At 36.4% G+C, this 22,255-nt stretch overlaps 1 protein-coding gene across 6 annotated transcripts in view; it reads left to right on the top strand.

Moving 5' to 3' along the window:
• pemt (phosphatidylethanolamine N-methyltransferase) overlaps positions 1-22,255 on the top strand; it is a 99,647-nt gene that overhangs the window by 75,530 nt on the left and 1,862 nt on the right. For all 6 annotated transcript variants that reach the window (XR_013795737.1, XM_079595808.1, XM_079595807.1 and 3 more), the window contains one exon: positions 19,791-19,865. Coding sequence is in view for 5 of the 6 variants with exons in the window: in XM_079595808.1 (XP_079451934.1) it covers positions 19,791-19,865 (75 nt within the window). In the remaining variant the exon portion in view is untranslated. The remainder of the gene's footprint in view (positions 1-19,790; positions 19,866-22,255) is intronic.

Here is a 22,255-nt window from a genome sequence, read left to right as displayed (position 1 = left end):
TTGCTGTTGTTTCTGAAATCGATGGAGTCCAGCGCGGTGTGTGTGTGTGTGTGTGTGTGTGTGTGTGTGTGTGTGTGTGTGTGTGTGTGTGTGTGTGTGTGTGTGTGTGTGTGTGTGTGTGTGTGCGCGTCACACACCCCAGGGATGAAAGAGCAGCTAAACACACGCGTGGAGAGAGAGAGAGATCTGGACACGTGTCGCCCCGTTGACCCTCACACACTTGTGCCAGCGTTTGACTGGACGTTTATACACACTACGTCATCACATGAATCATCACATCACCAGCATGGCAGCGTGGAGTGTGTGGAGTCGGGATGTAAAGGTTAATTGGTCAGATTGTGTGAATTTGTCTATTTGCAAATGCATGTAATGTTTGCATGCTCAGTGACCAATACTGTAATCATTTGAATGATTATTAACAGTGTTCATGATTGTATATGGTCACGTGTAATCTATGTCAGTGCACAGCACTATGTATAAAGTTGATATCATATATTATTGCTCAGCTCTTTATAAAAAGTTGCTTATGAAGTTTATCCGCCTATGTAAAGCGTTATAGCAAATCTCAACTGATTGATTGCTTGCATCATCACACAGCAAGCAGTCGATTTTATGTAATTGCTCTAAGGATATACCGTCTAACGCCTGGTCCAGATTACACCGTTTTGACTCCTAAAATCTTTTCATGGACAAGAAACATTTCAGACTACACGTTGCTTTCCGACCAGTCACCGCGTGCCGTCTCACACACACACACACATTCACTCGCACACGCACGCACACACACACACACACACACACACACACTCACTCGCACACACACACTCACTCGCACACACACACACACACACACACTCTCACTCACTCGCACACACTCACTCTCGCACACTCACCCACACACACACTCACTCGCACACACATTCACACGCACTCACTCTTAACACACACACACACACACACTCACTCATTCACTCGCACACACACACACTCACACACTCACACACACTCACTCTCGCTCACTCACTCACACAACACACACTCACTCTCGCACAGTCACACTCACTCACTCTCGCACACTCACATGCACACACACACACTCACTCACTCACTCGTGCACACACACTCACACTCGCACACTCACTCACGCACACAACACACACTCACTCTCGCACAGTCACACTCACTCACTCTCGCACACTCACATGCACACACACACACACTCGCTCACTCACTCGTGCACACACACGCACACTCACACACTCGCGCACACAACACACACTCACTCTCACACTCTCACTCACACACACACACACTCACTCACATAACACGCACTCACTCTTGCACACTCACATGCACACACAAACTCACTCGTGCACACATATTCACGCACACACTCACTCTCGCACACTCACACACACTCTCACTCGCGCACACAACACTCTCACTCTTGCACACTCACACACACTCACTCTCACACATTCACTCTCGCACACACACACACGCTCTCGCACACTCACACACTCACTCGCACACTCACTCTCGCACACTCACTCTCGCATACTCACTCTCACACACTCACTCTCACACACTCACACACACACACTCGCTCGCACAGTCACTCACACGCACACACTCACACACTCACTCTCGCACACTCACTCTCGCACACTCACTCTCGCACACACACACACTCGCTCGCACAGTCACTCACACGCACACACTCACTCTCGCACACTCACTCACTCTCACACACACACTCACACACATTTTTTTTTAAACATGCTAGTCTTTTTATGGTGATGTGGTGAAGCATCGCAGACGCGGGTCGGTTGTCGTCCGCTGTGACACACACACACTATACGAGATGAAACGATCGAATCTTGCGTCCCGACCCCGGTTGTTGTTTACGAATCCCCACAACACCCCACGCCAAACGCATCGTGCGGATAGCCTTCATTTGTTATAATTTTGATGATTATGGCTTACAGATTATGAAAACCCCAAATTCAAAATTAGAATATTGTGAAAAAGTTTTCATAAGCTGTAAGCCATAATCATCACAATTATAACAAATAAAGGCTTGAAATATCTCACTTGGCATGTAATGAGTCTATATAATATATTAGTTTCACTTTTTAAGTTGAATTACTGAAATAAATGAACTTTTGCACCATATTCTCATTTCTCCAGTTTCGCCTGTATAGATATGTTTTGCACTAATGTAGGTAGAGGCGTTGTTAAAAAGCCTCCTCCACTAGTACATTTCAGTGAGCAAAGAAAAAAAAGCTAATACCGTTTCTTCCATTAATCGACGTCAACACATGCGCAATGCACACACACACACACACACACACACACACTCACTGCTAATGTTTCCAAGCCTCCTTACATGTGGTCTAACCTCTCCTTCTCTGGAAGAACCACGCAGGCACTTCACCAACACATGCTTTATCCTCTCCTCTTTTCCATCTAATCTTTATCCATTCACTGGAAGATTCACTAATGCTCCTTTTCCCACAATGCAAAGGCACACAGCCATTTACAATATATCAACCACTTTCAAACAAGCTGTGGATGTGTGTTTTTTTTAAAAAATGTGAATAACATTGTGTGTTTAACTTAATTAATATATAGTATTTATTGTAAAATATACCAATAATGTAGGTTTTCGGGTCAGTAAGATTTTTAAAAATGCTTTTATGCTCAGAAAGGCTGCATTTATTTGCTTGAAAATACAATAAAAAAAATTAAATATTATTACAATTTAAAATAACTATTTTCTATGTGAATATCTAGTAAAGTGTAATTTATTCCTGTGATGAAATCTGAATTTTCAGCATCATTACTCCAGTCTTCAGTGTCACATGATCCTTCAGAAATCAGTATAATATGATGATCTGATGATCAAGACACATTTATCATTATTGCCAGTATTGAAAACAAGAAATCGTGATACATTTTATTTTTGATGATTATTTGATAAATAGAAAGTTCAGAAAAACAGCATTTATATACACTTTTATTAATCAAATTTGCAATAAATTGATCAAAAGTGACAGCAAAACATAATAAATGTCACTTTTGAATAATTAATAATCAAAGCCACAAATGATTTATTATATATAATAAAAGAGTCACTGAGTCAGAGCTCTACACCGAAATACATTTAGTTTAGAAAGAATTTCCTCCCACAAATTGCTAGTAAATTTCACAAACAATAAAAGTCACACATTGAATTAAACACAAAATGATGAAATGGAAAAACTCAAAATAGTATTTCCATGTAAAACGTACTTCAACTATTCTTTGTTTTATTTACATATTTTTCAGTGCTCTCAACAGTCTCTTGACTCTCAGTGGAAAAGTGCAGTTTTCACGAATCCAATATTAACCACATTTGTGTGGATTTTTAAATCATATTTCAGTCGCAGTGCAGCTGCTTTATTTCATAATCCTGGTCCGGACACACACGTGACGTCATATTAGTGGTTAAAAATATCTCTTAGAATGTAACCAACAAACAACAAGAGAAGTCACACATTGAATTAAACACGAAATGCTGAAATAGAAAAGCTCAAAATAGGATTTCCTTGTAAAACATCCTTCAGTATTATGTTTTATTTACATCTTCAAAAAAAACAAAACACTTTTTTCAGTCTGTTGACTCTCCCGTTTTCACCAATCCAATATAAACCACATGTGTGTCGGTTTTAAAATCAGATTTTATCCGCAATGCAGGATATATTTCATCATTATTTCAGACACATGTGACGTAATACGGCATATAGTGGTTAAGAATAGCAATAGCATCATGGCTGTACAGAAGAAGAGCACACATTTCCCACTTTGTTCTATCAGCTCTTCACGAAATCCCAGTTTGGCTTTGTGCTAACACCCAAAATCATTCACACCAGATATACTTTTTGATACTTTTTTACTAGTGTGTGCAGGACACAAGTTCATTTATGTAAGTGAGGAGAGCAAAATAAAGTGACATATTATACCCAAAAATTCTTCATACAGTGAAAATTTACAATTTGGGACCAAAAATGATTCAGGCACTTTAAGCTGATCGTGTTTTCTTCAGTGTTTTCTCTTTAACCAGATCAGCGAGCTGTATTCATTGTACCGTAACTCTTCAACCGTTTGCACTATCAAAACCATTCAAATTGCCCCTGGCAGTAGACAACATGTGCTTCTCTGCAATATACGGCTTATTGCGGTAATTTCATGCTTTCCATCAGCAAATGACAGGATTTGAAAGGATTTGAACCGAGAGATATAAAGCGCGGCGGGTTAGAGTGTTCTGGATTGCATAAAATAATAAAAGAAACGGACAAATACATGGTGACAGAAGTGTTGGACAGCAGAAGAGGGGATTGGGATGATTTTTAATGAAACTTGGGAGGTGGATGGCCGTTACTTTATCACGTATCTTTACATGTGGTGTATGCATGTGTGTGTGTGCGTGCCTAATATGAATGGACGCATTTGTATGTGTGCGTGTATGAAAAAAAGTGTCCTAAATTAAACCTGTGCAACCCAATGTCACAAAAAAAGACTTGTATAGTTGTATTATACTTCATTTTTCAACTTTAAAGTGTTAGTTTCTTTCGTTCGTGATTTTTCATTTTTTTTCTAAATAAAATGTATTCACTTTTTTTTATTTTTGTCTATTTAAATTCTATTTACAAACTCACCACACACAATAATGGTCAATAACTGCAATTTGTTGAAAGCTAATCTTTTTGCACCTTGCACATGAAGATTACACATTGTTTTAGAATTTTACAGTCAAAAAATCTAAATATGTGAAAAACACCCATTTTAGCTTCAGGTTCTAAAGGGTTAATTGCTAATGCTCTTTTTACACACACACTGAACACAATGAAGCATTGCTTGGTCACTGGTTGAGCTAAACTGGTATTATCTAATTGTGTAGTTACATTTACCAGCTGACAGATATTCAACATAACTCATGTGTGAGACAGTCTAACAGAAGGATGGACAAAACTACTGAAATATCAACTGATTTGTCATATTTATTACCATTTTTCTATAGCGGTGGTAATGTGAGAAATGCTGAAGGTGTCTGAATACATTTGGGTTTGACTGTACATGCCAGAGAAGCACTAAAACACACGCATTTGATCTCCAGCACAACCGTAACACTGATGTGGACGATCAGTCCTAATGATAAAACAAATGTGAGTCGTGGTCAGCGTGTCTGTCAGGCATAATCTCTGTTTTATTCGAGCATGAACACTCTGTGCGGGGTTTGAAGCATGTACAGGTTATCTGAAGATCGTGTTCTCATGTTGTGCTTCTGGATTCACACGCATTCGTGAAAAGAAATGTCAGATGAGAGTGTTTCTGACCGCCCACGCTTTGTGGGGTATAAACACACACACACACACACACACACTCGTATATCTTAATGCTTTTCAATAATTCCGTTTATTTACTGTTTATGTTATTAAACATTGAATTCAGAAAATGTATGGATCATTCTTGGCCATCAAAATCTTCATTTTCCAATCTAGTTGTTACAATATTATTTTAGATTATTAATTATTATTATCAAGTTTTTAGCATGCTTTCAATATATTAACTTATTTAAATTAAATATATATATATATTTAACAGTTGCATTTGTATCTCTAATGTTAACAAAAATTAATAAATACTGTAATAAAAGTTTTGCTTGTTGTGACCTTACTGTTAAATATTATACATTTGATTTTATATTATTTTAGATCATATTTGACTATTATATCAAATAATATTATGCAAAGAAAAGGTTTTAGTTTTTTACTTTTCATCAAAACGTTATAAACCTTTTTTAACAAACCTGCCAATGCCAGTTGAGTTTAGAAAATTATGAATCTTGATTTTCATAATTTTCTAATCACGCTATTGTGAATTTTAATAGTATTATCTGGCTATTTTTAAGCAATTATTTTCAGGGTTTTAGCATGCATTCATTATAGTAATTTGTTTTAAAGTTTTACCTTGAATGTGTCATCTTCCTGCACGCTTCCTCTGATTGGCCGCACAGAGAGAGTGTTATGCAAGCTGTATAACTGAGCATCTCTTCAGATATTTCAGATATTCACATATTTCTTTGTTAAAGCACAAGAGGTTGCAAGACTTTTTTTCAATAAAGTAATCTGCATTGCATCTGTTTGTCAGTAGATGTGTATCAGTCGCTGTGACGCAGTGCGATGCTTTGTGATTTCAGTGTAGCGTGAGCAATCCAATCTGTGTCTCAACAGCTGTCAATCACAGCGTTCATATCCATCTCCTGCATGTTCATTTGGGTCAAATTAATCATGCCTTTAGCTACAGACCCGGGGATATTTAACCCTCTGGTTTGTCAACGTAGACCAGAAAGTTAACTTTTTATTTATTTATTTTTATTAGAATGACTCTAATATTATTTTAAATGTAAATGGTGAATATTGATGAAATCAATATTGTTCAGTATCATGAAATCCCCTCAAAATTTAGAATATTTTGTATATAGTGTATATATAATATTTATATTAATTGTATATATTTAAAAAAGTTACACTTATGTTGTTCAGTGTGTTTGTTTACTTCATTTTAAATGTAAATGGTGATTAATTTAGAAGTAAATATGGTTTGTACCATTAATACCTGATACAAAATATTAAAGTGAATATATATATATATATATATATATATATATATATACACACACACACACACACACACACATGGTGTTATCTTAAATGGAAATTGTAAATATATATATATATACTAATTTAGTATCATGAAATCCCCTCAAAATACAGAATATTAAAGTGAAAATATTATTGAAAACAAATATAGTATATTAATTTTATATTTATATATTCATAACAATATTTTCAGTCAGTTTTTATATTTGTATTTTAAATGAAAATTATAAATTTTGTTTAGTATGATGAAATCACTTCAAAATACTAAATATTACAGTGACAATATTATAGGAAAAAATATAGTATATTAATTTCATTTAAAAAAAAAAACATCCCCCTTATGGTGTTCAGTGTGTTTTGAGCAGCTGACAGTAAAAGTGTGACTCAGACTAAGACATTTACCATATTTAAATCCAATCCACAGATAAAGTCATAAAATCAGCTCATAAAACTGGGAAAAGTCTTCAGATTGTGCCCGTTTTCCTCCTTATGCATCGTAAACCGAGCATAGATGGAGATGCGTACATGCTAGCGATCCGGCAACCTGCATCCGATTAACCCACTTCTGTCCTGGAGTGATGCAGACGGGCCGAGTGTTAGATAACAGAGTACGTATATACGGACACACATGAGCAGGAGGACATTTAAAGCAATTGTGTTGTGAGTGTCTCTGAGAAGCGTCTGTAGATTAGCACCCGGAGCTCAAGAAGTGGGTCAGTGTGCACAAGAATTATAAAACATTATGTTTGAATCTTGATAAGGAGTATTTCATGAGCTTTAGTGTCACAGCTCCACTCTCTCATATTAGTCCTGAAGGAAAAGTTGATCACTCAGATTGCATATATGTTAGATTTATGTATTTGAATGGCATATTATATATACATATGTTCATTTTTAATGTTAGCGTTATCGGTTTGATAAGGAAATTTGTCCGATATTTTAAAGCCTATAAATAATGTATTATCTTCTTCAGATGCGCACTGTTCAAATTGCTTGAAATATGATTGGAATCACTTAGAAAAAGGAAAATATAGTAAAGTGCAGTCATATCGGCTTCATAAAACAGGGTTCGTACAGTTAAGATGCTTAAAGTACCTCAATTTGACTTGTTTAAATTTAAGTCCTGAAAAACCCTTGAAAAGAGACATATTTACGAAGAGATACTTGAAAAGTGCTTGACTTATTTAAATACAATATATATGATTTTTTTTTTTTTTTTGAAAAAACACGAATACAATCTTTTCATGCAAAATTGCATGAAAACACTGCAGCCCGTCTGATAAACCCCCATCAGACCTTTTCTCGATACGAAGTATTCCAACATTATAATATAAAATATGATTTATTGAGCAATAATAGCAATTTTAAACTTTGTAGTTAATATATATTATTAAATACGTTGTAAGTTGTATTTTGGATACCATTTATGTGAGCCTGGACATGGGTAAAACTATTTTAAATTGAGATGTATACATCATATACAAGCTGAATAAATAATCTCTCCATTGATGTGTGGTTTGTTAGGATATGACAATATTTGGTCGAGACACAACTATTGAAAATCTGGAATCTGAGGAGCAAAAAAATGTAAACATTGAGAAAATCTCCTTTAAAGTTGTGCATTTATGTTCACGATTGTGCTGCATTCACTCACAAAAATACATGTTTTATATATTTACGGTAGGACATTTACTAAATATCTTCATGGAACATGATCTTTACTTAATATCCTAATGATTTTTGGCATAAAAGAAAAATGGGGAATTTTGACCCATACAATGTATAGTTGCTATTGCCACAGATATACCCGTGCGGCTCCAGACTGGGTTTGTGGTCCAGAGTCCCATATCTGTAATTTGAGCTTTTAAAAAATACTAAAGATATTGTTTGATACGTGCGATCTCTGATTTTAGTCCTTGAAAACCAAAAAAGTAGTGCTTGAAAAGTCCTTGAAAGTCCTGGAATTTCTTTTTACAGTATCTGTACGAACCCTGATATGATAATTAAAATGAGAACATTACAATTGTGTGTTTGGGACGTGGATTTTTAATTGTTAAACTTTTGTTTTTGTAATCAGGCTCTCAAAAATGACATAAAAATTTTTATTTAGATTTGTCTGCCGATATATCGGTTATCGGCTTTCAAATATAAAGAATTATCGGTTATCGGTGTCAGACAAAATTTTCATATCAGTGCATCCCTGTGCAAAAGTATCATAAAAACATAAAAATAAAGGAGTCTATATGACACATGCTCTTCTGTATATTCTTCTGAAGTCTTATGATAACGGTGTGTGATAAACAGACTGACCGACAATATTGGTTAAAAAATAAATTCAATTGAGATGTATATATCACATGAAAGCTGAATAAATAATCTCTCCAGTGATGTGTGGTGTGTTAGGATAGGACAATATTTGGCCGAGACACAACTATTGAAAATCTGGAATCTGAGGAGCAAAAAAATGTAAACATTGAGAAAATCTCCTTTAAAGTTGTGCATTTATGTTCACGATTGTGCTGCATTCACTCACAAAAATACATGTTTTATATATTTACGGTAGGACATTTACTAAATATCTTCATGGAACATGATCTTAATATCCTCATGATTTTTGGCATAAAAGAAAAATCAATAATTTTGACCCATACAATGTATTACTCCAGACTGGGTTTGTGGTCCAGCGTCACATATGTACATTTCTGAAATGCATAACTTAGACAGTTTCCTCTGATAGCAGATCACTGTAAATTGTAATATGGACTCGTGCATTTTCTGTAAATCTGCTTTGAAACGATGTGTATTGTGAAAAGCGCTTTAAAAAAAAAGTGAATTGAATTGAAAACATGACTTTAATAATTAACAAGACTCACATGCATACTTGTAAGAATGTGTCACTTTTACCACATATTCTTTTAAAGCTTAACCTTACACTTCCCATAATAGAGAGTTTACTTATTCAAAAGAACGGATATTGCATTTGCACATGATTTGACCTTTTCCTTGAACTCATTTCCAATGCAAATGAAACTTTTGTTACACAGAGCGCCGGAGTGCATAACATAACCTTCTGGGAAACATTCATTTAAGCAAATACATCCCTAATAGCATTTGACTTCAAGAGCCCTTTTATAAATGACCACCTACACGCGTCTCACAAGCATCTGATCCGAGTCATTTGGCTTCATCACATCCCATTGGCCAATCAGAACCCGGAATATCTCATTAAAACGGTGATGTCAAGGTCCTTCATGCCGTTGGGCGCAGTAGAACGTGATATAGATATGGTTATTATCTAAACGATAGCCAATAAATCGTGATGGACAGCTCAGTCTCGACCCAATTTCATTCAGCCTCGTATCGGGAATAAAATATTGGAGGGAAAATGGGTTAATGTGCTTTATGGAGATTTCTGGATGACTTTTATATAGCAATCTAGAGCTTTGTGTGAGAGAAGCGGATCAGTTACAGTCAATGAGTTCAACTGGATCATCAAGACTCATGAATTATTCATATGTGACCCTGGAGCACAAACCCAGTCTGGAGTAATACATTGTATGGGTCAAAATTATCGATTTTTCTTTTATGCCAAAAATCATGAGGATATTAAGATCATGTTCCATGAAGATATTTAGTAAATGTCCTACCGTAAATATATAAAACATGTATTTTTGTGAGTGAATGCAGCACAATCGTGAACATAAATGCACAACTTTAAAGGAGATTTTCTCAATTTTTACATTTTTTTGCTCCTCAGATTCCAGATTTTCAATAGTTGTGTCTCGACCAAATATTGTCCTATCCTAACAAACCACACATCAATGGAGAGATTATTTATTCAGCTTGTAAATGATATATACATCTCAATTTAATTTATTTTTTAACCAATAGCACACTGTCTGTCAGTCTGTTTATCACACACCGTTATCATAAGACTTCAGAAGAATATACAGAAGAGCATGTGTCATATAGACTCCTTTATTTTTATGTTTTTATGATACTTTTGCATAGGGATGCACCGATATGAAAATTTTGTCTGACACCGATAACCGATAATTCTTTATATTTGAAAGCCGATAACCGATATATCGGCAGATAAATCTAAATACAAATTTTTAGGTAATTTTTGAGAGCTTGATTACAAAAACAAAAGTTTCACAATTATAATTGTGTTTGGGACATGGGTTTTTAATGTTCTCATTTTAATTATCATATCAGGGTTCGTACAGATACTGTAAAAAGAAATTCCAGGACTTTCAAGGAGTTTTCAAGCACTACTTTTGGTTTTCAAGGACTAAAATCAGAGATCGCACGTATCAAACAATATCTTGAGTATTTTAAAAAAACTAAAATTACAGATATGTGACGCTGGAGCACAAACCCAGTCTGGAGCCGCACGGGTATATCTGTGGCAATAGCAACTATACATTGTATGGGTCAAAATTATCCATTTTTCTTTTATGCCAAAAATCATGAGGATATTAAGATCATGTTCCATGAAGATATTTAGTAAATGTCCTACCGTAAATATATAAAACATGTATTTTTGTGAGTGAATGCAGCACAATCGTGAACATAAATGCACAACTTTAAAGGAGATTTTCTCAATGTTTACATTTTTTTGCTCCTCAGATTCCAGATTTTCAAATATTGTCCTATACTAACAAACCATACATAGAAAGCTTATTTATTCAGCTTTCAGATGATGTATAAATCTCAATTTAAAAAATTGACCCATGTGACTGGTTTTGTGATCCAGGGTCACTTATACAAAATCACAGTTAGCTAAAAATGTATTAATTTAAACAATGTAATGATTTAAGGCAGAAACAATGAGCTCATTTAAGTAATGAATACTTGTTTGTTAACAAACGATTACGACATTTAGAAAATGTAGCATTGGTGCGAGTTGATGCAAAAGTTTTCATTCTTTTTTATATGCATGTTTTCACTGAATTATTTTAAAATCACGTTTTTCATTGCAAATAACGAAGTGTGAATTAGATGCTGCTCTCCTGCATCAGACTCGGGCCAGTGCGATCCAGGGCTTTAAATGGGCCGTGAAACGCTATTGGCCAGAAATCCTGGCCGTTGGCCCCGAGTAAGCCCCGGAGGTGACGGTGGAAACGCGACTGGCCCTGGCACGTACTAGCACGGCCCGGCCCGGCCCTGACCCAACAGTGGAAACGCGGCTAATGGCAAGAGCTTTTGTCTCAAGGGCCATAAAGTGCAGAAGTTGATTGAATTTCAGACTGTAAATGTGTGCCGCTCAGATGCTCTGATTACGGGAGGGAGAGTTAACCAGGTCACGCTGTGTGTGTTTCATCAGCTTCTGCTAATCATTAAGAGGATGTGAAGTGTCGATCGGTCAGGAGAAGACAGTAAAAGATGAATGAAGTGGAGCAGAAACGTGAGTGGTCAGCCTGACCCCATGAAAATAAGGGAATCACACAATAACATCTCGCAGTTCACCGTAAAATCAAAAGAAAAAAGTGCATTTTGCATAAAATTAAGTATAATTTCCGGGTATTTTTTATTTTATTTTATTTTCATGGCAATTTAATATTTCCCTCCTGATCATCACTGTAATGCGCCTGAATGCTCAATCAAATGAAGTATAATTTCCGTTTTTTTTTTATTATTTTATTTTCATGGCACTTAAATATTTCCCTCCTGATCATCACTGTAATGCGCCTGAATGCTCAATCAAATGAAGTATAATTTCCGGTTTTTATTTATTTATTATTATTTTTTTTATTTTTTTTATTATTATTATTATTTTTTTTTTTCATGGCACTTTAATATTTCCCTCCCGCTCATCACTGTAATGCGCCTGAATGCTTAATAAAATGAAGTATAATTTTGGGGGGTATTTTATTTATTTATTTTTTTATTTTTTATTTTTTTTTATCTTCATGGCACTTTAATATTTCCCTCCCGCTCATCACTGTAATGCGCCTGAAAGTTTTACCAGTTTATTAATTTTTTTACTGTACTTATTAATTAATTTGTTGTAATTCCCATTATTCTCAATGGAGTGTTTTAGCGCCCGTCCACTTTTCAGCGGCGTTGGTTCCGGAAGTTTTTTTTTTCCATTCATTTCTCCAATTTGGATTTTTACTAAAGTCTTCAATAAAGCGTTATAAGTCGTGAACCAAGCCAATCAGCTACAAGGAGAATAACAACGTTTAAAAACCTTGATTTCAAAGAAAAGAGAACATTATTATTTTAAAACTAAGCAGGCTGACGGCTTCAAAAGAAGCAAATACCATCAATTAACAACCTCGTAGCTCTCAGCAGGCCTGTCTTTTAGAGATTTACAGAGGCGGACAGAGTACACAGCTTCATTACTTGAGTAAAAGTACAGATTCCCCTTGCTAAATTTTACTCAAGTACAAGTAAAAGTACTACAGTCAGATGTCTACTCAAGTAAAAGTACTGAAGTACTTGTTTTTAAAAGTACTTGAGTATCAAGAATACAAGAGTACATTTTCTAAATATTGGATTACTACTGCCACAGTGCTTACATTTATGTACAGAAACGTCCTACATGGAGTTATGAAAAATTTTAATATCTTGGAGAATGTAAAAGGAATTGAAAGTAAAATCAAGTAATTTTCATCTTTTTACCTCGTTGCTTTATTTAACATTTCGCACTTGCCCACAAGGCAATAGCACAATGGCAACGCTCTGACAAACCTCTGCTATTTAAACTCTGAGTTTTAATGGATTTTTTGCACCCACATTTGAACTAACAATTGTGTGTTTTTTCATCAATCAAATCAATAAACCTAAACCAGCAAAGAAGGCAATATACAGTAGCAATGTTCTGACACACCTCTGAACCACAGTGGCGCCTGCACAATCCAGTCACGTTTGAGAGGGAAACAACAAATTGAGGGTTTCCGAGACTTTTTTTTAATTTTTATTTTATTTTTAGAAAGTAACGGGTACTCAGTACTCACGGTTATGGATAGAAATGTAATGGAGTAAAGAGTTCAATATTTGCCTCTCAAATGTTCTTGAGTAAAGTCATGAGTACTCCCCAAAAATGATACTCGAGTAAAGTACAGATCCCTCAAAATTGTACTTAAGTACTGTACTCAAGTAAATGTTCTCCGTTACTGTCCGGCTCTGGAGGTTTATAAGTTACAAGTGAAACTCGAACAATTATAATATCGTGCGAAAGTTCATTTATTTCAGTAATTCAACTTAAAAGGTGAAACTAATATATTATATAGACTCATTACATGCAAAGTGAGATATTTCAAGCCTTTATTTGCTATAATTGTGATGATTATGGCTTACAGCTCATGAAAACCCCAAATTCAAAATTAGAATATTGTGAAAATGTTTTCATAAGCTGTAAGCCATAATCATCACAATTATAACAAATCATTTCACCTTTTAAGTTGAATTACTGAAATAAATGAACTTTTGCACCATATTCAAATTTTTCGAGTTTCACCGTATCTTTAATAATCCTTTCTTCTATGGAGAAAATTGTTGGAGTTTTTACTTCTGGAACCTGACTGTTGCACTCATCTTCTTCTTCTTTTTTTTCATTACTGTAATAAAGTTACAAGTTATATAAGAGCATATATATTTTTTATTTATTTGTAATAAGAATGTGATTGTTTTGCATTGCACAAATGAAAATAATGAAAATAGTTCTAATTTTTTTTTTTTTTTTATGAATGAAACCTAGTATCGTCCACAAAAAAAATATTTCTGTCGTTCTATCTCTGTATGGTAAAGTATTTATCGCTGATCTTCTAGTTCCATCTGAAGATTATTTATCAACTATACAATTATAAGTTTTTGTCATCTGCTGTTCTTTTGAGCCATGTTATATTAATTATATTATAAAAGAGAGAGTTCATTTTCTGGTTTCTGATTGGATACAATTCCATATTAATGTGTGGATTAATGTTTAACTTTAATGTCTGTGAAGTATTTATTGGTTCATGATGAATAATTTCGGTAAAATGTTTATATAGGTTAGTGTGTATCCTGTTGCATAAAAGTTGCATACAAGCAACACATATTCTGATTTCTAGTTTGAATCTGTCAAACACAATGTCCTGTTCATTCTTTCTCAACCTCTGGCCTTTATCAACAAAATGAAATAACAGTCTGTGCCATTTCATCCTGACCTGCTGAATGACGACAGCACTTGCACTACTTCAGGCTAATAGTCAATTCATTTTAAATGGAAATTTCATTTTTTAATGCATGTTGCCTTTCGGTGTCAGCGCTCAAGACATAATTCAGATATTAAACATGCAAAGTCTTCGAGCATGCCGTGTAATGATCCATATCTCCTCCTCATTCAGCCCATAATGATCATCTCTGTGAAGTAAAGTTAAAATCTGATTCACAATCAAGTCACTTTACCAAAGTCATTCAAGCCTCTGTGACATTTGCATATGGATATATCTTCCAAACTACTGGAATAGTCCTTTGTAACGATTTAAACAATTCATTTTATTCTAAAGTTAATTTCTTGTATATGTGACCCTGGACCACAAAACACAAAACCAGTCACATGGGTCTTTTTTTTTTTTAAATTGAGATGTATACATAACATTAAAACTGAATAAATAATCTTTCCATTGATGTGTGGTTTGTTAGGATAGGACAATATTTGGTCGAGACACAACTATTGAAAATCTGGAATCTGAGGAGCAAAAAAAATCTAAACATTGAGAAAATCTCCTTTAAAGTTGTGCATTTATGTTCACGATTGTGCTGCATTCACTCACAAAAATACATGTTTTATATATTTACGGTAGGAAATTTACTAAATATCTTCATGGAACATGATCTTAATATCCTCATGATTTTTGGCATAAAATAATTATTGATAATTTTGACCCATACAATGTATAGTTGCTATTGCCACAGATATACCCGTGCGGCTCCAGACTGGGTTTGTGGTCCAGGGACACATATGTTTATTGATTAAATTTCTGATTTGCAGTTTTCTTTTTTTCTTTTTTTTTTTTTGAAAGAAATTAATACTATAATTCAGCAAGGATGCGTTAAATTGATCAATTGTGACAATAACAACATTTATAATGTTGCAAATATTTATGTTTCAAATAAATTCTGTTGAATTTGTTCAAAGAATCCTTAAAAATAGAAATGCATCACAGTTTCCACAGAAATATGAAGCAGCACAACTGTTTTCAATATTGATGATAATCATAAATGTTTCTTGAGCATCAGATCATCATATTATACTGATTTCTGAAGGATCATGTGACACTGAAGACTGGAGTAATGATGCTGATGATCACAGGAATAAATTACAGTTTAACATATTCACATATAAAACAGTTATTTTACATTATAATAATATTTACCTGTATTTTTGATTAAATAAGTGCAGTCTTGGTGAGCAGAAATCTAATACATTTATGAAATCTAACTTTTTAAACCCTTTTAAGCGTGTTTATGACTTTTGCTTATGGCCTTATATAGATAATTACATCTAAAATGTATTTTCTTCAGATTCTTCCTTATTATGGCACCTTTGGTTACCAAAACATTGTGACGCTGTGGCCTTTCTGCCTTTTGTCTGGTTGTATTACATTAGCACTGCAGTAGTTGCGTTGACCCACAAATGGTTTTCAATTACGTTTTCATATCAAAAGGTGTTTTCCTGAATGGAGGGAGGAGAATACAACAATATAAGCAGGAATTGACAGTATTTTATGCTCAATAATAGTAGAAATCAGGTCTGGATGAGACAAACACATAAACGCTTAAGTAACCAGCAGTCAACACTTTTATAATATTGATTACATTCAGTATAAAGTATAATACTTTAGCAGATGTTCCCACAAGGCTAGTAAAACATGATATTTTTTTATTTTTGGGGGGTACAATATTTCAGTCCATGAGGAACTTTAGTTGTATTAAAGGGTAACTGTCGCCAAAATGTAACCTAGGGTCTTTTTTGTTAATCTATCCGAGTCAAACTTTCGTGTAAAAGCATAATTAGGATGGAAACGCCACTTTTAAGTTTGACCGTATTTCCGTTTTCGGTCAAAATGCCTTTTGAAAGGGAGTGCACGGGGCACTTCTAAGACAGCATCAAAATCGCTCTTTTTAAAACACTAATGCGGCTCGACACAACATGAGACTGTGCTGGAAGTGTCACCAGCGGCTCTACACATGAACTCCAGCATTATACAGTGTGTGTGTACACAGAGTTTACTAAAAAGAAAGGTTTTGAACAACTCACTGTAGCGGTCCGCCGCCATTTTGTCAGTCAAAAGTAGTCGATCTCCGAATGCGAATGAACGGATTCAGAATTGTAGTATCGTTTCTTATATGAAGATCCTTTTTCCAATACAAGGTCAATATTGATTTTCACAAACGACAAAACAACAAATTATCTGTGAATTTATATGGAAACAAGCTTTAGGAGCTTTCCATCTTTACTCTCCTCCCTGTTATGTTGGATTCGGAGATCGACTATTTTTGACTGACAAAATGGCGGCGGACAGCTGCAGTGAGTTGTTCAAAATCTTTCTTTTTAGTAAACTCTGTGTACACACACACTGTAGTCAATGCTGGAGTTCATGTGTAGAGCCGCTGGTGACACTTCCAGCACAGTCTCATGTTGTGTCGAGCCGCATTAGTGTTTTAAAAATAGCGATTTTGATGCTATCATAGAAGGCATTTTGACCGAAAACGAAAATACGGTCAAATTTAAAAGTGGCGTTTCCATCCTAATTATGCTTTTTACACGAAAGTTTGCCTCGGGTATATTAACAAAAAGACCCTAGATTGCATTTTGGCGACAGTTACCCTTTAACAAAAACTAGCTTGGGACTGTTATTTAATAGCCTTACCTTGTGATAATGTTTATTCATCAGCGTTAGTTAAATTCTGACACTGTATGTGTATGTTAAGTAAAGTGTGTGTGTGTTTGTAAACCATTTTTGAGAAGTAAATTTGCTTGGTTCAAATTTCTAAAAGCTTGGGTCGCGGCTTAAAGGATTAGTTCACATCAGAATTAAAAATTCCTGATAATTTACTCTCCCCCACGTCATCTAAGATGTTCCTGTCTTTCTTTCTTCAGTCGAAAATAATGTAATATTTTTGAGGAACACACTCCAGGATGTTCTCCATATAGTGACTTCAATGGTCCAGCGGGTCGAAGGTCCAGATGTGAGTTTCAGTGCAGCTTCAAAGTCTGGACACGATCCCAGCCGAGGAATAAAAATCTTATCTAGACACACCAGCGGACATTTAAAAAAAAAAATATATATATATATACTTTTTATCCACAAATGCTCAACTTGCACTAGCTGTGATTCGCCATACATTACATAATCACGATGAAAGGTCAAGCGTGACGTCGGCGGAAGAACAGACCTAGGGCCGTATCTTGCACCAGCGCAATTGACTTTGAACACCGACGCATGTATCATTCCTATTTTGCACCCGCGCACAGCGGACTTTTCCCTCCACAGACACACGTCGGTAAATTAGGGAATGAACTTGCGCTCGGGGGGGGGCGGTTCAGTGAAAAGAGGAGGCGTGTTCCGGCGCAAACGTTCTCTGGTGATATTTTCCAGTTTTAGAAAGCAATTGCGCCACTGACCAGGAAAAAAACAGTCTAAAGACAGCGGTGCGTTGCGCGATAGTCATATGGTATTTTAAGGGCGCGTGCTTGGCCATAATGTAGTGTGTTAACGCGCATACACTTTGATTCTCTAATAATTATAAACAGTGCAGCAGTTTTCATTTTTGCAAATCATACATTATTACAAGGAAAAATATTAACACACGAGGGAAATCATTGTTGTGTCCGTGAAGATGTGAAAAAAATCTATCTAGATAAAAAAAAAAAATTCTAGATTAGGCTACACATTTACCCAAATTATACACCTGTTTAACCGAAGCTAGTTTGTGTGGTTTCTCCCATCATCCCCAATGTCACTTCTCTGTGTTTTACGGCCCTGATGAGAACGTCGGTCTCCTCGGCTGTGAACCGCTCCTGGAGTGCGCCGGCAAACCCGCCGTTATAATAGCAATCTGCCGTTATAATAGCAATCCGCCGTTATAATAGCGATCCGCCGTTATAATAGCAATCCACCGTTATAATAGCGATCCGCCGTTATAATAGCGATCCGCCGTTATAATAGCGATCCGCCGTTATAATAGCAATCCACCGTTATAATAGCGATCCGCCGTTATAATAGCAATCCGCCGTTATAATAGCGATCCGCCGTTATAATAGCAATCCGCCGTTATAATAGCAATCCGCCGTGGAACAAGCGTGCCGGCTCTTAAAGGGAATGTGAGAGGACGCTCTTATTGGTTTATTTCACGTTACGCCCAAACCACACCTATGAGTAATGAAGCGACTTCAGACCGACACATTTTAGATTTTGCGCCAGGCGCAAGAGGCATTTATCCCGCCGGTATAATAGCAACAGCGCCGGGATCCGCCCACAGAGTTACTTGCGCTTTGACACTTGCGTTTCAGATCGTTAAAATAGGGCCCCTAGTGTTTACAAAGCGAATGTGCAAAGACTTAGTCAAACGCCATTTATAAAGATAAATGATTTTGATGTTGGAGGAGAGTTTTTTGTCCTACTCTACATTTATGTACCGGAACAACGTGATTACGTGAAGTCATGCAAGATGAACATTTGTGGTTAAACGTATATAAATGTTTGTTTTTGTTATAAAATGGCCGCTGGTTTGTCTAGATGAGACTATTATTCCTCGGCTGGGATCGTGTCGAGACTTTGAAGCTGAAACTCACATTTAAACCGTAAACCCGTTGGACCATTGAAGTCACTATATGGAGAAACATCCTGCAATGTTTTCCTCAAAAACCTTCATTTCGTTTCCACTGAAGAAAGAAAGACGTAAACATCTTGGATGGTGTGGGGGAGAGTCAATTCTCAGGAAATTTTCAGGAAATGTGAACTAATGCTTTTACGACCATGGGAATATGTGGTCCCATGACCAAACCAGTTAGGAATCTCTGGCTCAGCTTGTCGTGTCTTGCCTTAAGTGAATATGTTGTGTGTTTGTCTCTTTATATGTGTGCACTAGGAATGCCAGTCCTATAGGGGTGGTCCTGGCCGTAGTGGTGGACGTTTCCTACAGAGTAGCGATTGCATATGAAGGGTAAGTGTGTTATCAGAATCACGGGGCCGTTTACACGACACATTTTCAACTAAAAACTGAAAACTTATGTGTTCATTTACATGACAATGGCATTTGGGGGGCCTGAAAACACAAACTTTTAGTTTCAATGTGAACGTTTTTGAAAACTATGCCATTATTGTCTCCATGTAAACTACAAAGATGCTAATATGTGACCCTGGACCACAAAACCAGTCTGGAGTCGCACGGGTATATCTGTGGCAATAGCCAACTATACATTGTATGGGTCAAAATTATAGATTTTTAGGATATTAAGTAAAGATCATGTTCCATGAAGATATTTAGTAAATGTCCTACTGTAAATATATAAAACATATATTTTTGTGAGTGAATGCAGCACAATCGTGAACATAAATGCACAACTTTAAAGGAGATTTTCTCAATGTTTACATTTTTTTGCTCCTCAGATTCCAGATTTTCAATAGTTGTGTCTCGACCAAATATTGTCCTATCCTAACAAACCACACATCAATGGAGAGATTATTTATTCACCTTTCATATGATATATACATCTCAATTTCAAAAAATTGACCCATGTGACTGGTTTTGTGGTCCAGTGTCACATTTGTGAAAACGGTGACGTCATGCGCATGTGTGTTACGTGTCTATAGACATGTAGTGTTTCTTTACTAAGTCGCCATCTATACAGCATTTAGGAACCGCGTGAACGGGGATCATTTTGGCAACGTTGTCAATTTGCGAAAAACACAGGAAACCGTTTCAGTTTTTAGTACATCACTGTCGTGTAAACGTACCCTCAGTTTTCACTCATAATAATGCTCAGATTGACCTCAACCTTTATTTATAGAGCACAGCCCGAGTTAAACCAAAGTGCTTTACAGTACACATAACATAATATACTTTTGGTTTATAAAACCAATAAATACCCAGTTTACAGCTGGTATTAAGATGCGTTTTGGTCGATCGGATCAGAAGTAGACGAGAGACACATTCCCGTTTACACTCAGGGCCGTATCTTGCACCCAGCGCAAATGACTGTGTACAGCGACGCATGTATCATTCCTATTTTGCACCCGCGCACAGCGGACTCTTCCCTCCACAGACACGTCGGTAAATTAGGGAATGAACTTGCGCTCACGGGGGCGGTTCGGTGAAAAGAGGAGCGTGTTCCGGCGCAAACGTTCCCTGGTGATATTCTGCAGTTCCTCCACTGACCAGGAGAAACCCAGTCTAAAGACAGCGGCGCCGCGCGTTAGTCATATGCTATTTTAAGCGCGTGTGCTTGGCCATTATGTAGCGTGTGAACAACACACACACTTTGCTTCTCTCATCTACACAGACACAGCAGTTCATATTTTTGCAAACCATACATTATTACAAGGAAAAATATTACCCCACGAGGGAAATCATTGTGGTGTCCGTGAAGATAGGCATAAATCTAGCTTACACATTTACCCAAATTATTCAGGCTAATTGTAGTAATGACGGATCAAACCTGTAATCAATAGTGGCGAGACACATCGGTATATAAGGACATCTGACAAAGTGTGTTGTCCGTCAAGAACCAGGAAACTAAATCCTGAAGACTGCGAGATCACCGTTACCATCATGTAAGTTGCGTGCGCTGGCAAACCCGCCGTTATAATGGAACAAGCGCGCCGGCTCTTAAAGGGAATGTGAGAGGATGCTCTGATTGGTTTATTTCACGTTACGCCCAAACCACACCTATGAGTAATGAAGCGACTTCAGACACACACATTTTAGATTTTCGTTTATCCCGCCGGTATAATAGCAACAGCGCCCGGGATCCGCCCACAAAGTTGCGTTTCAGAACGTTACAATAGGGCCCCTGGTGTTTTAACCCGTCCCTTTTGTCCACTTTTAACCACTTCTGTCCGGATTACTTCGAGGGACGGGTCTTTTGGTGGGTAAATACATGTTTTTTTTTTCCAGATATTTATAAGCTTGCACAATTTTTGCATATGAACGCAACCTACGTACAGAGAGCAGAAGATTTCGTTTCTGATTTTCGAGTGCGTGTTAGAAATCAGGAGTGGTGAGAGAACATTGTGCTTTTACGTCATTCATCTCCAAACCAAACTTTCTCCAGCCGACAAAGTTTAAATCCCGCTTGGCGTGTCCCATGACGTTTAAGCTTTAGGTCAGTAGGAGGAGAGTAGGCGGTGCCTTGTAGCTGTTTGAACACATTCGACCGGTACAATATTACGTTAAAAATGTAGTGGGGGTGTAATAAAATGCATGTTATTGACACACATCCATGGTCTTGTTTCCTTTCTTACTTCTGAGACACAGAAAACATCAGTTCTGAGTCTGAGACGCTCTAAGATTGATGCAAGTAAAGGTCAGCACACTCGGCAATAAAAGGTTAA

This window comes from Phoxinus phoxinus (assembly GCF_949152265.1).
Source record: "Phoxinus phoxinus genome assembly, chromosome: 21".
Taxonomy (NCBI): Eukaryota; Metazoa; Chordata; class Actinopteri; order Cypriniformes; family Leuciscidae; genus Phoxinus; species Phoxinus phoxinus.
This window is presented reverse-complemented; position numbering and strand designations above follow the sequence as displayed.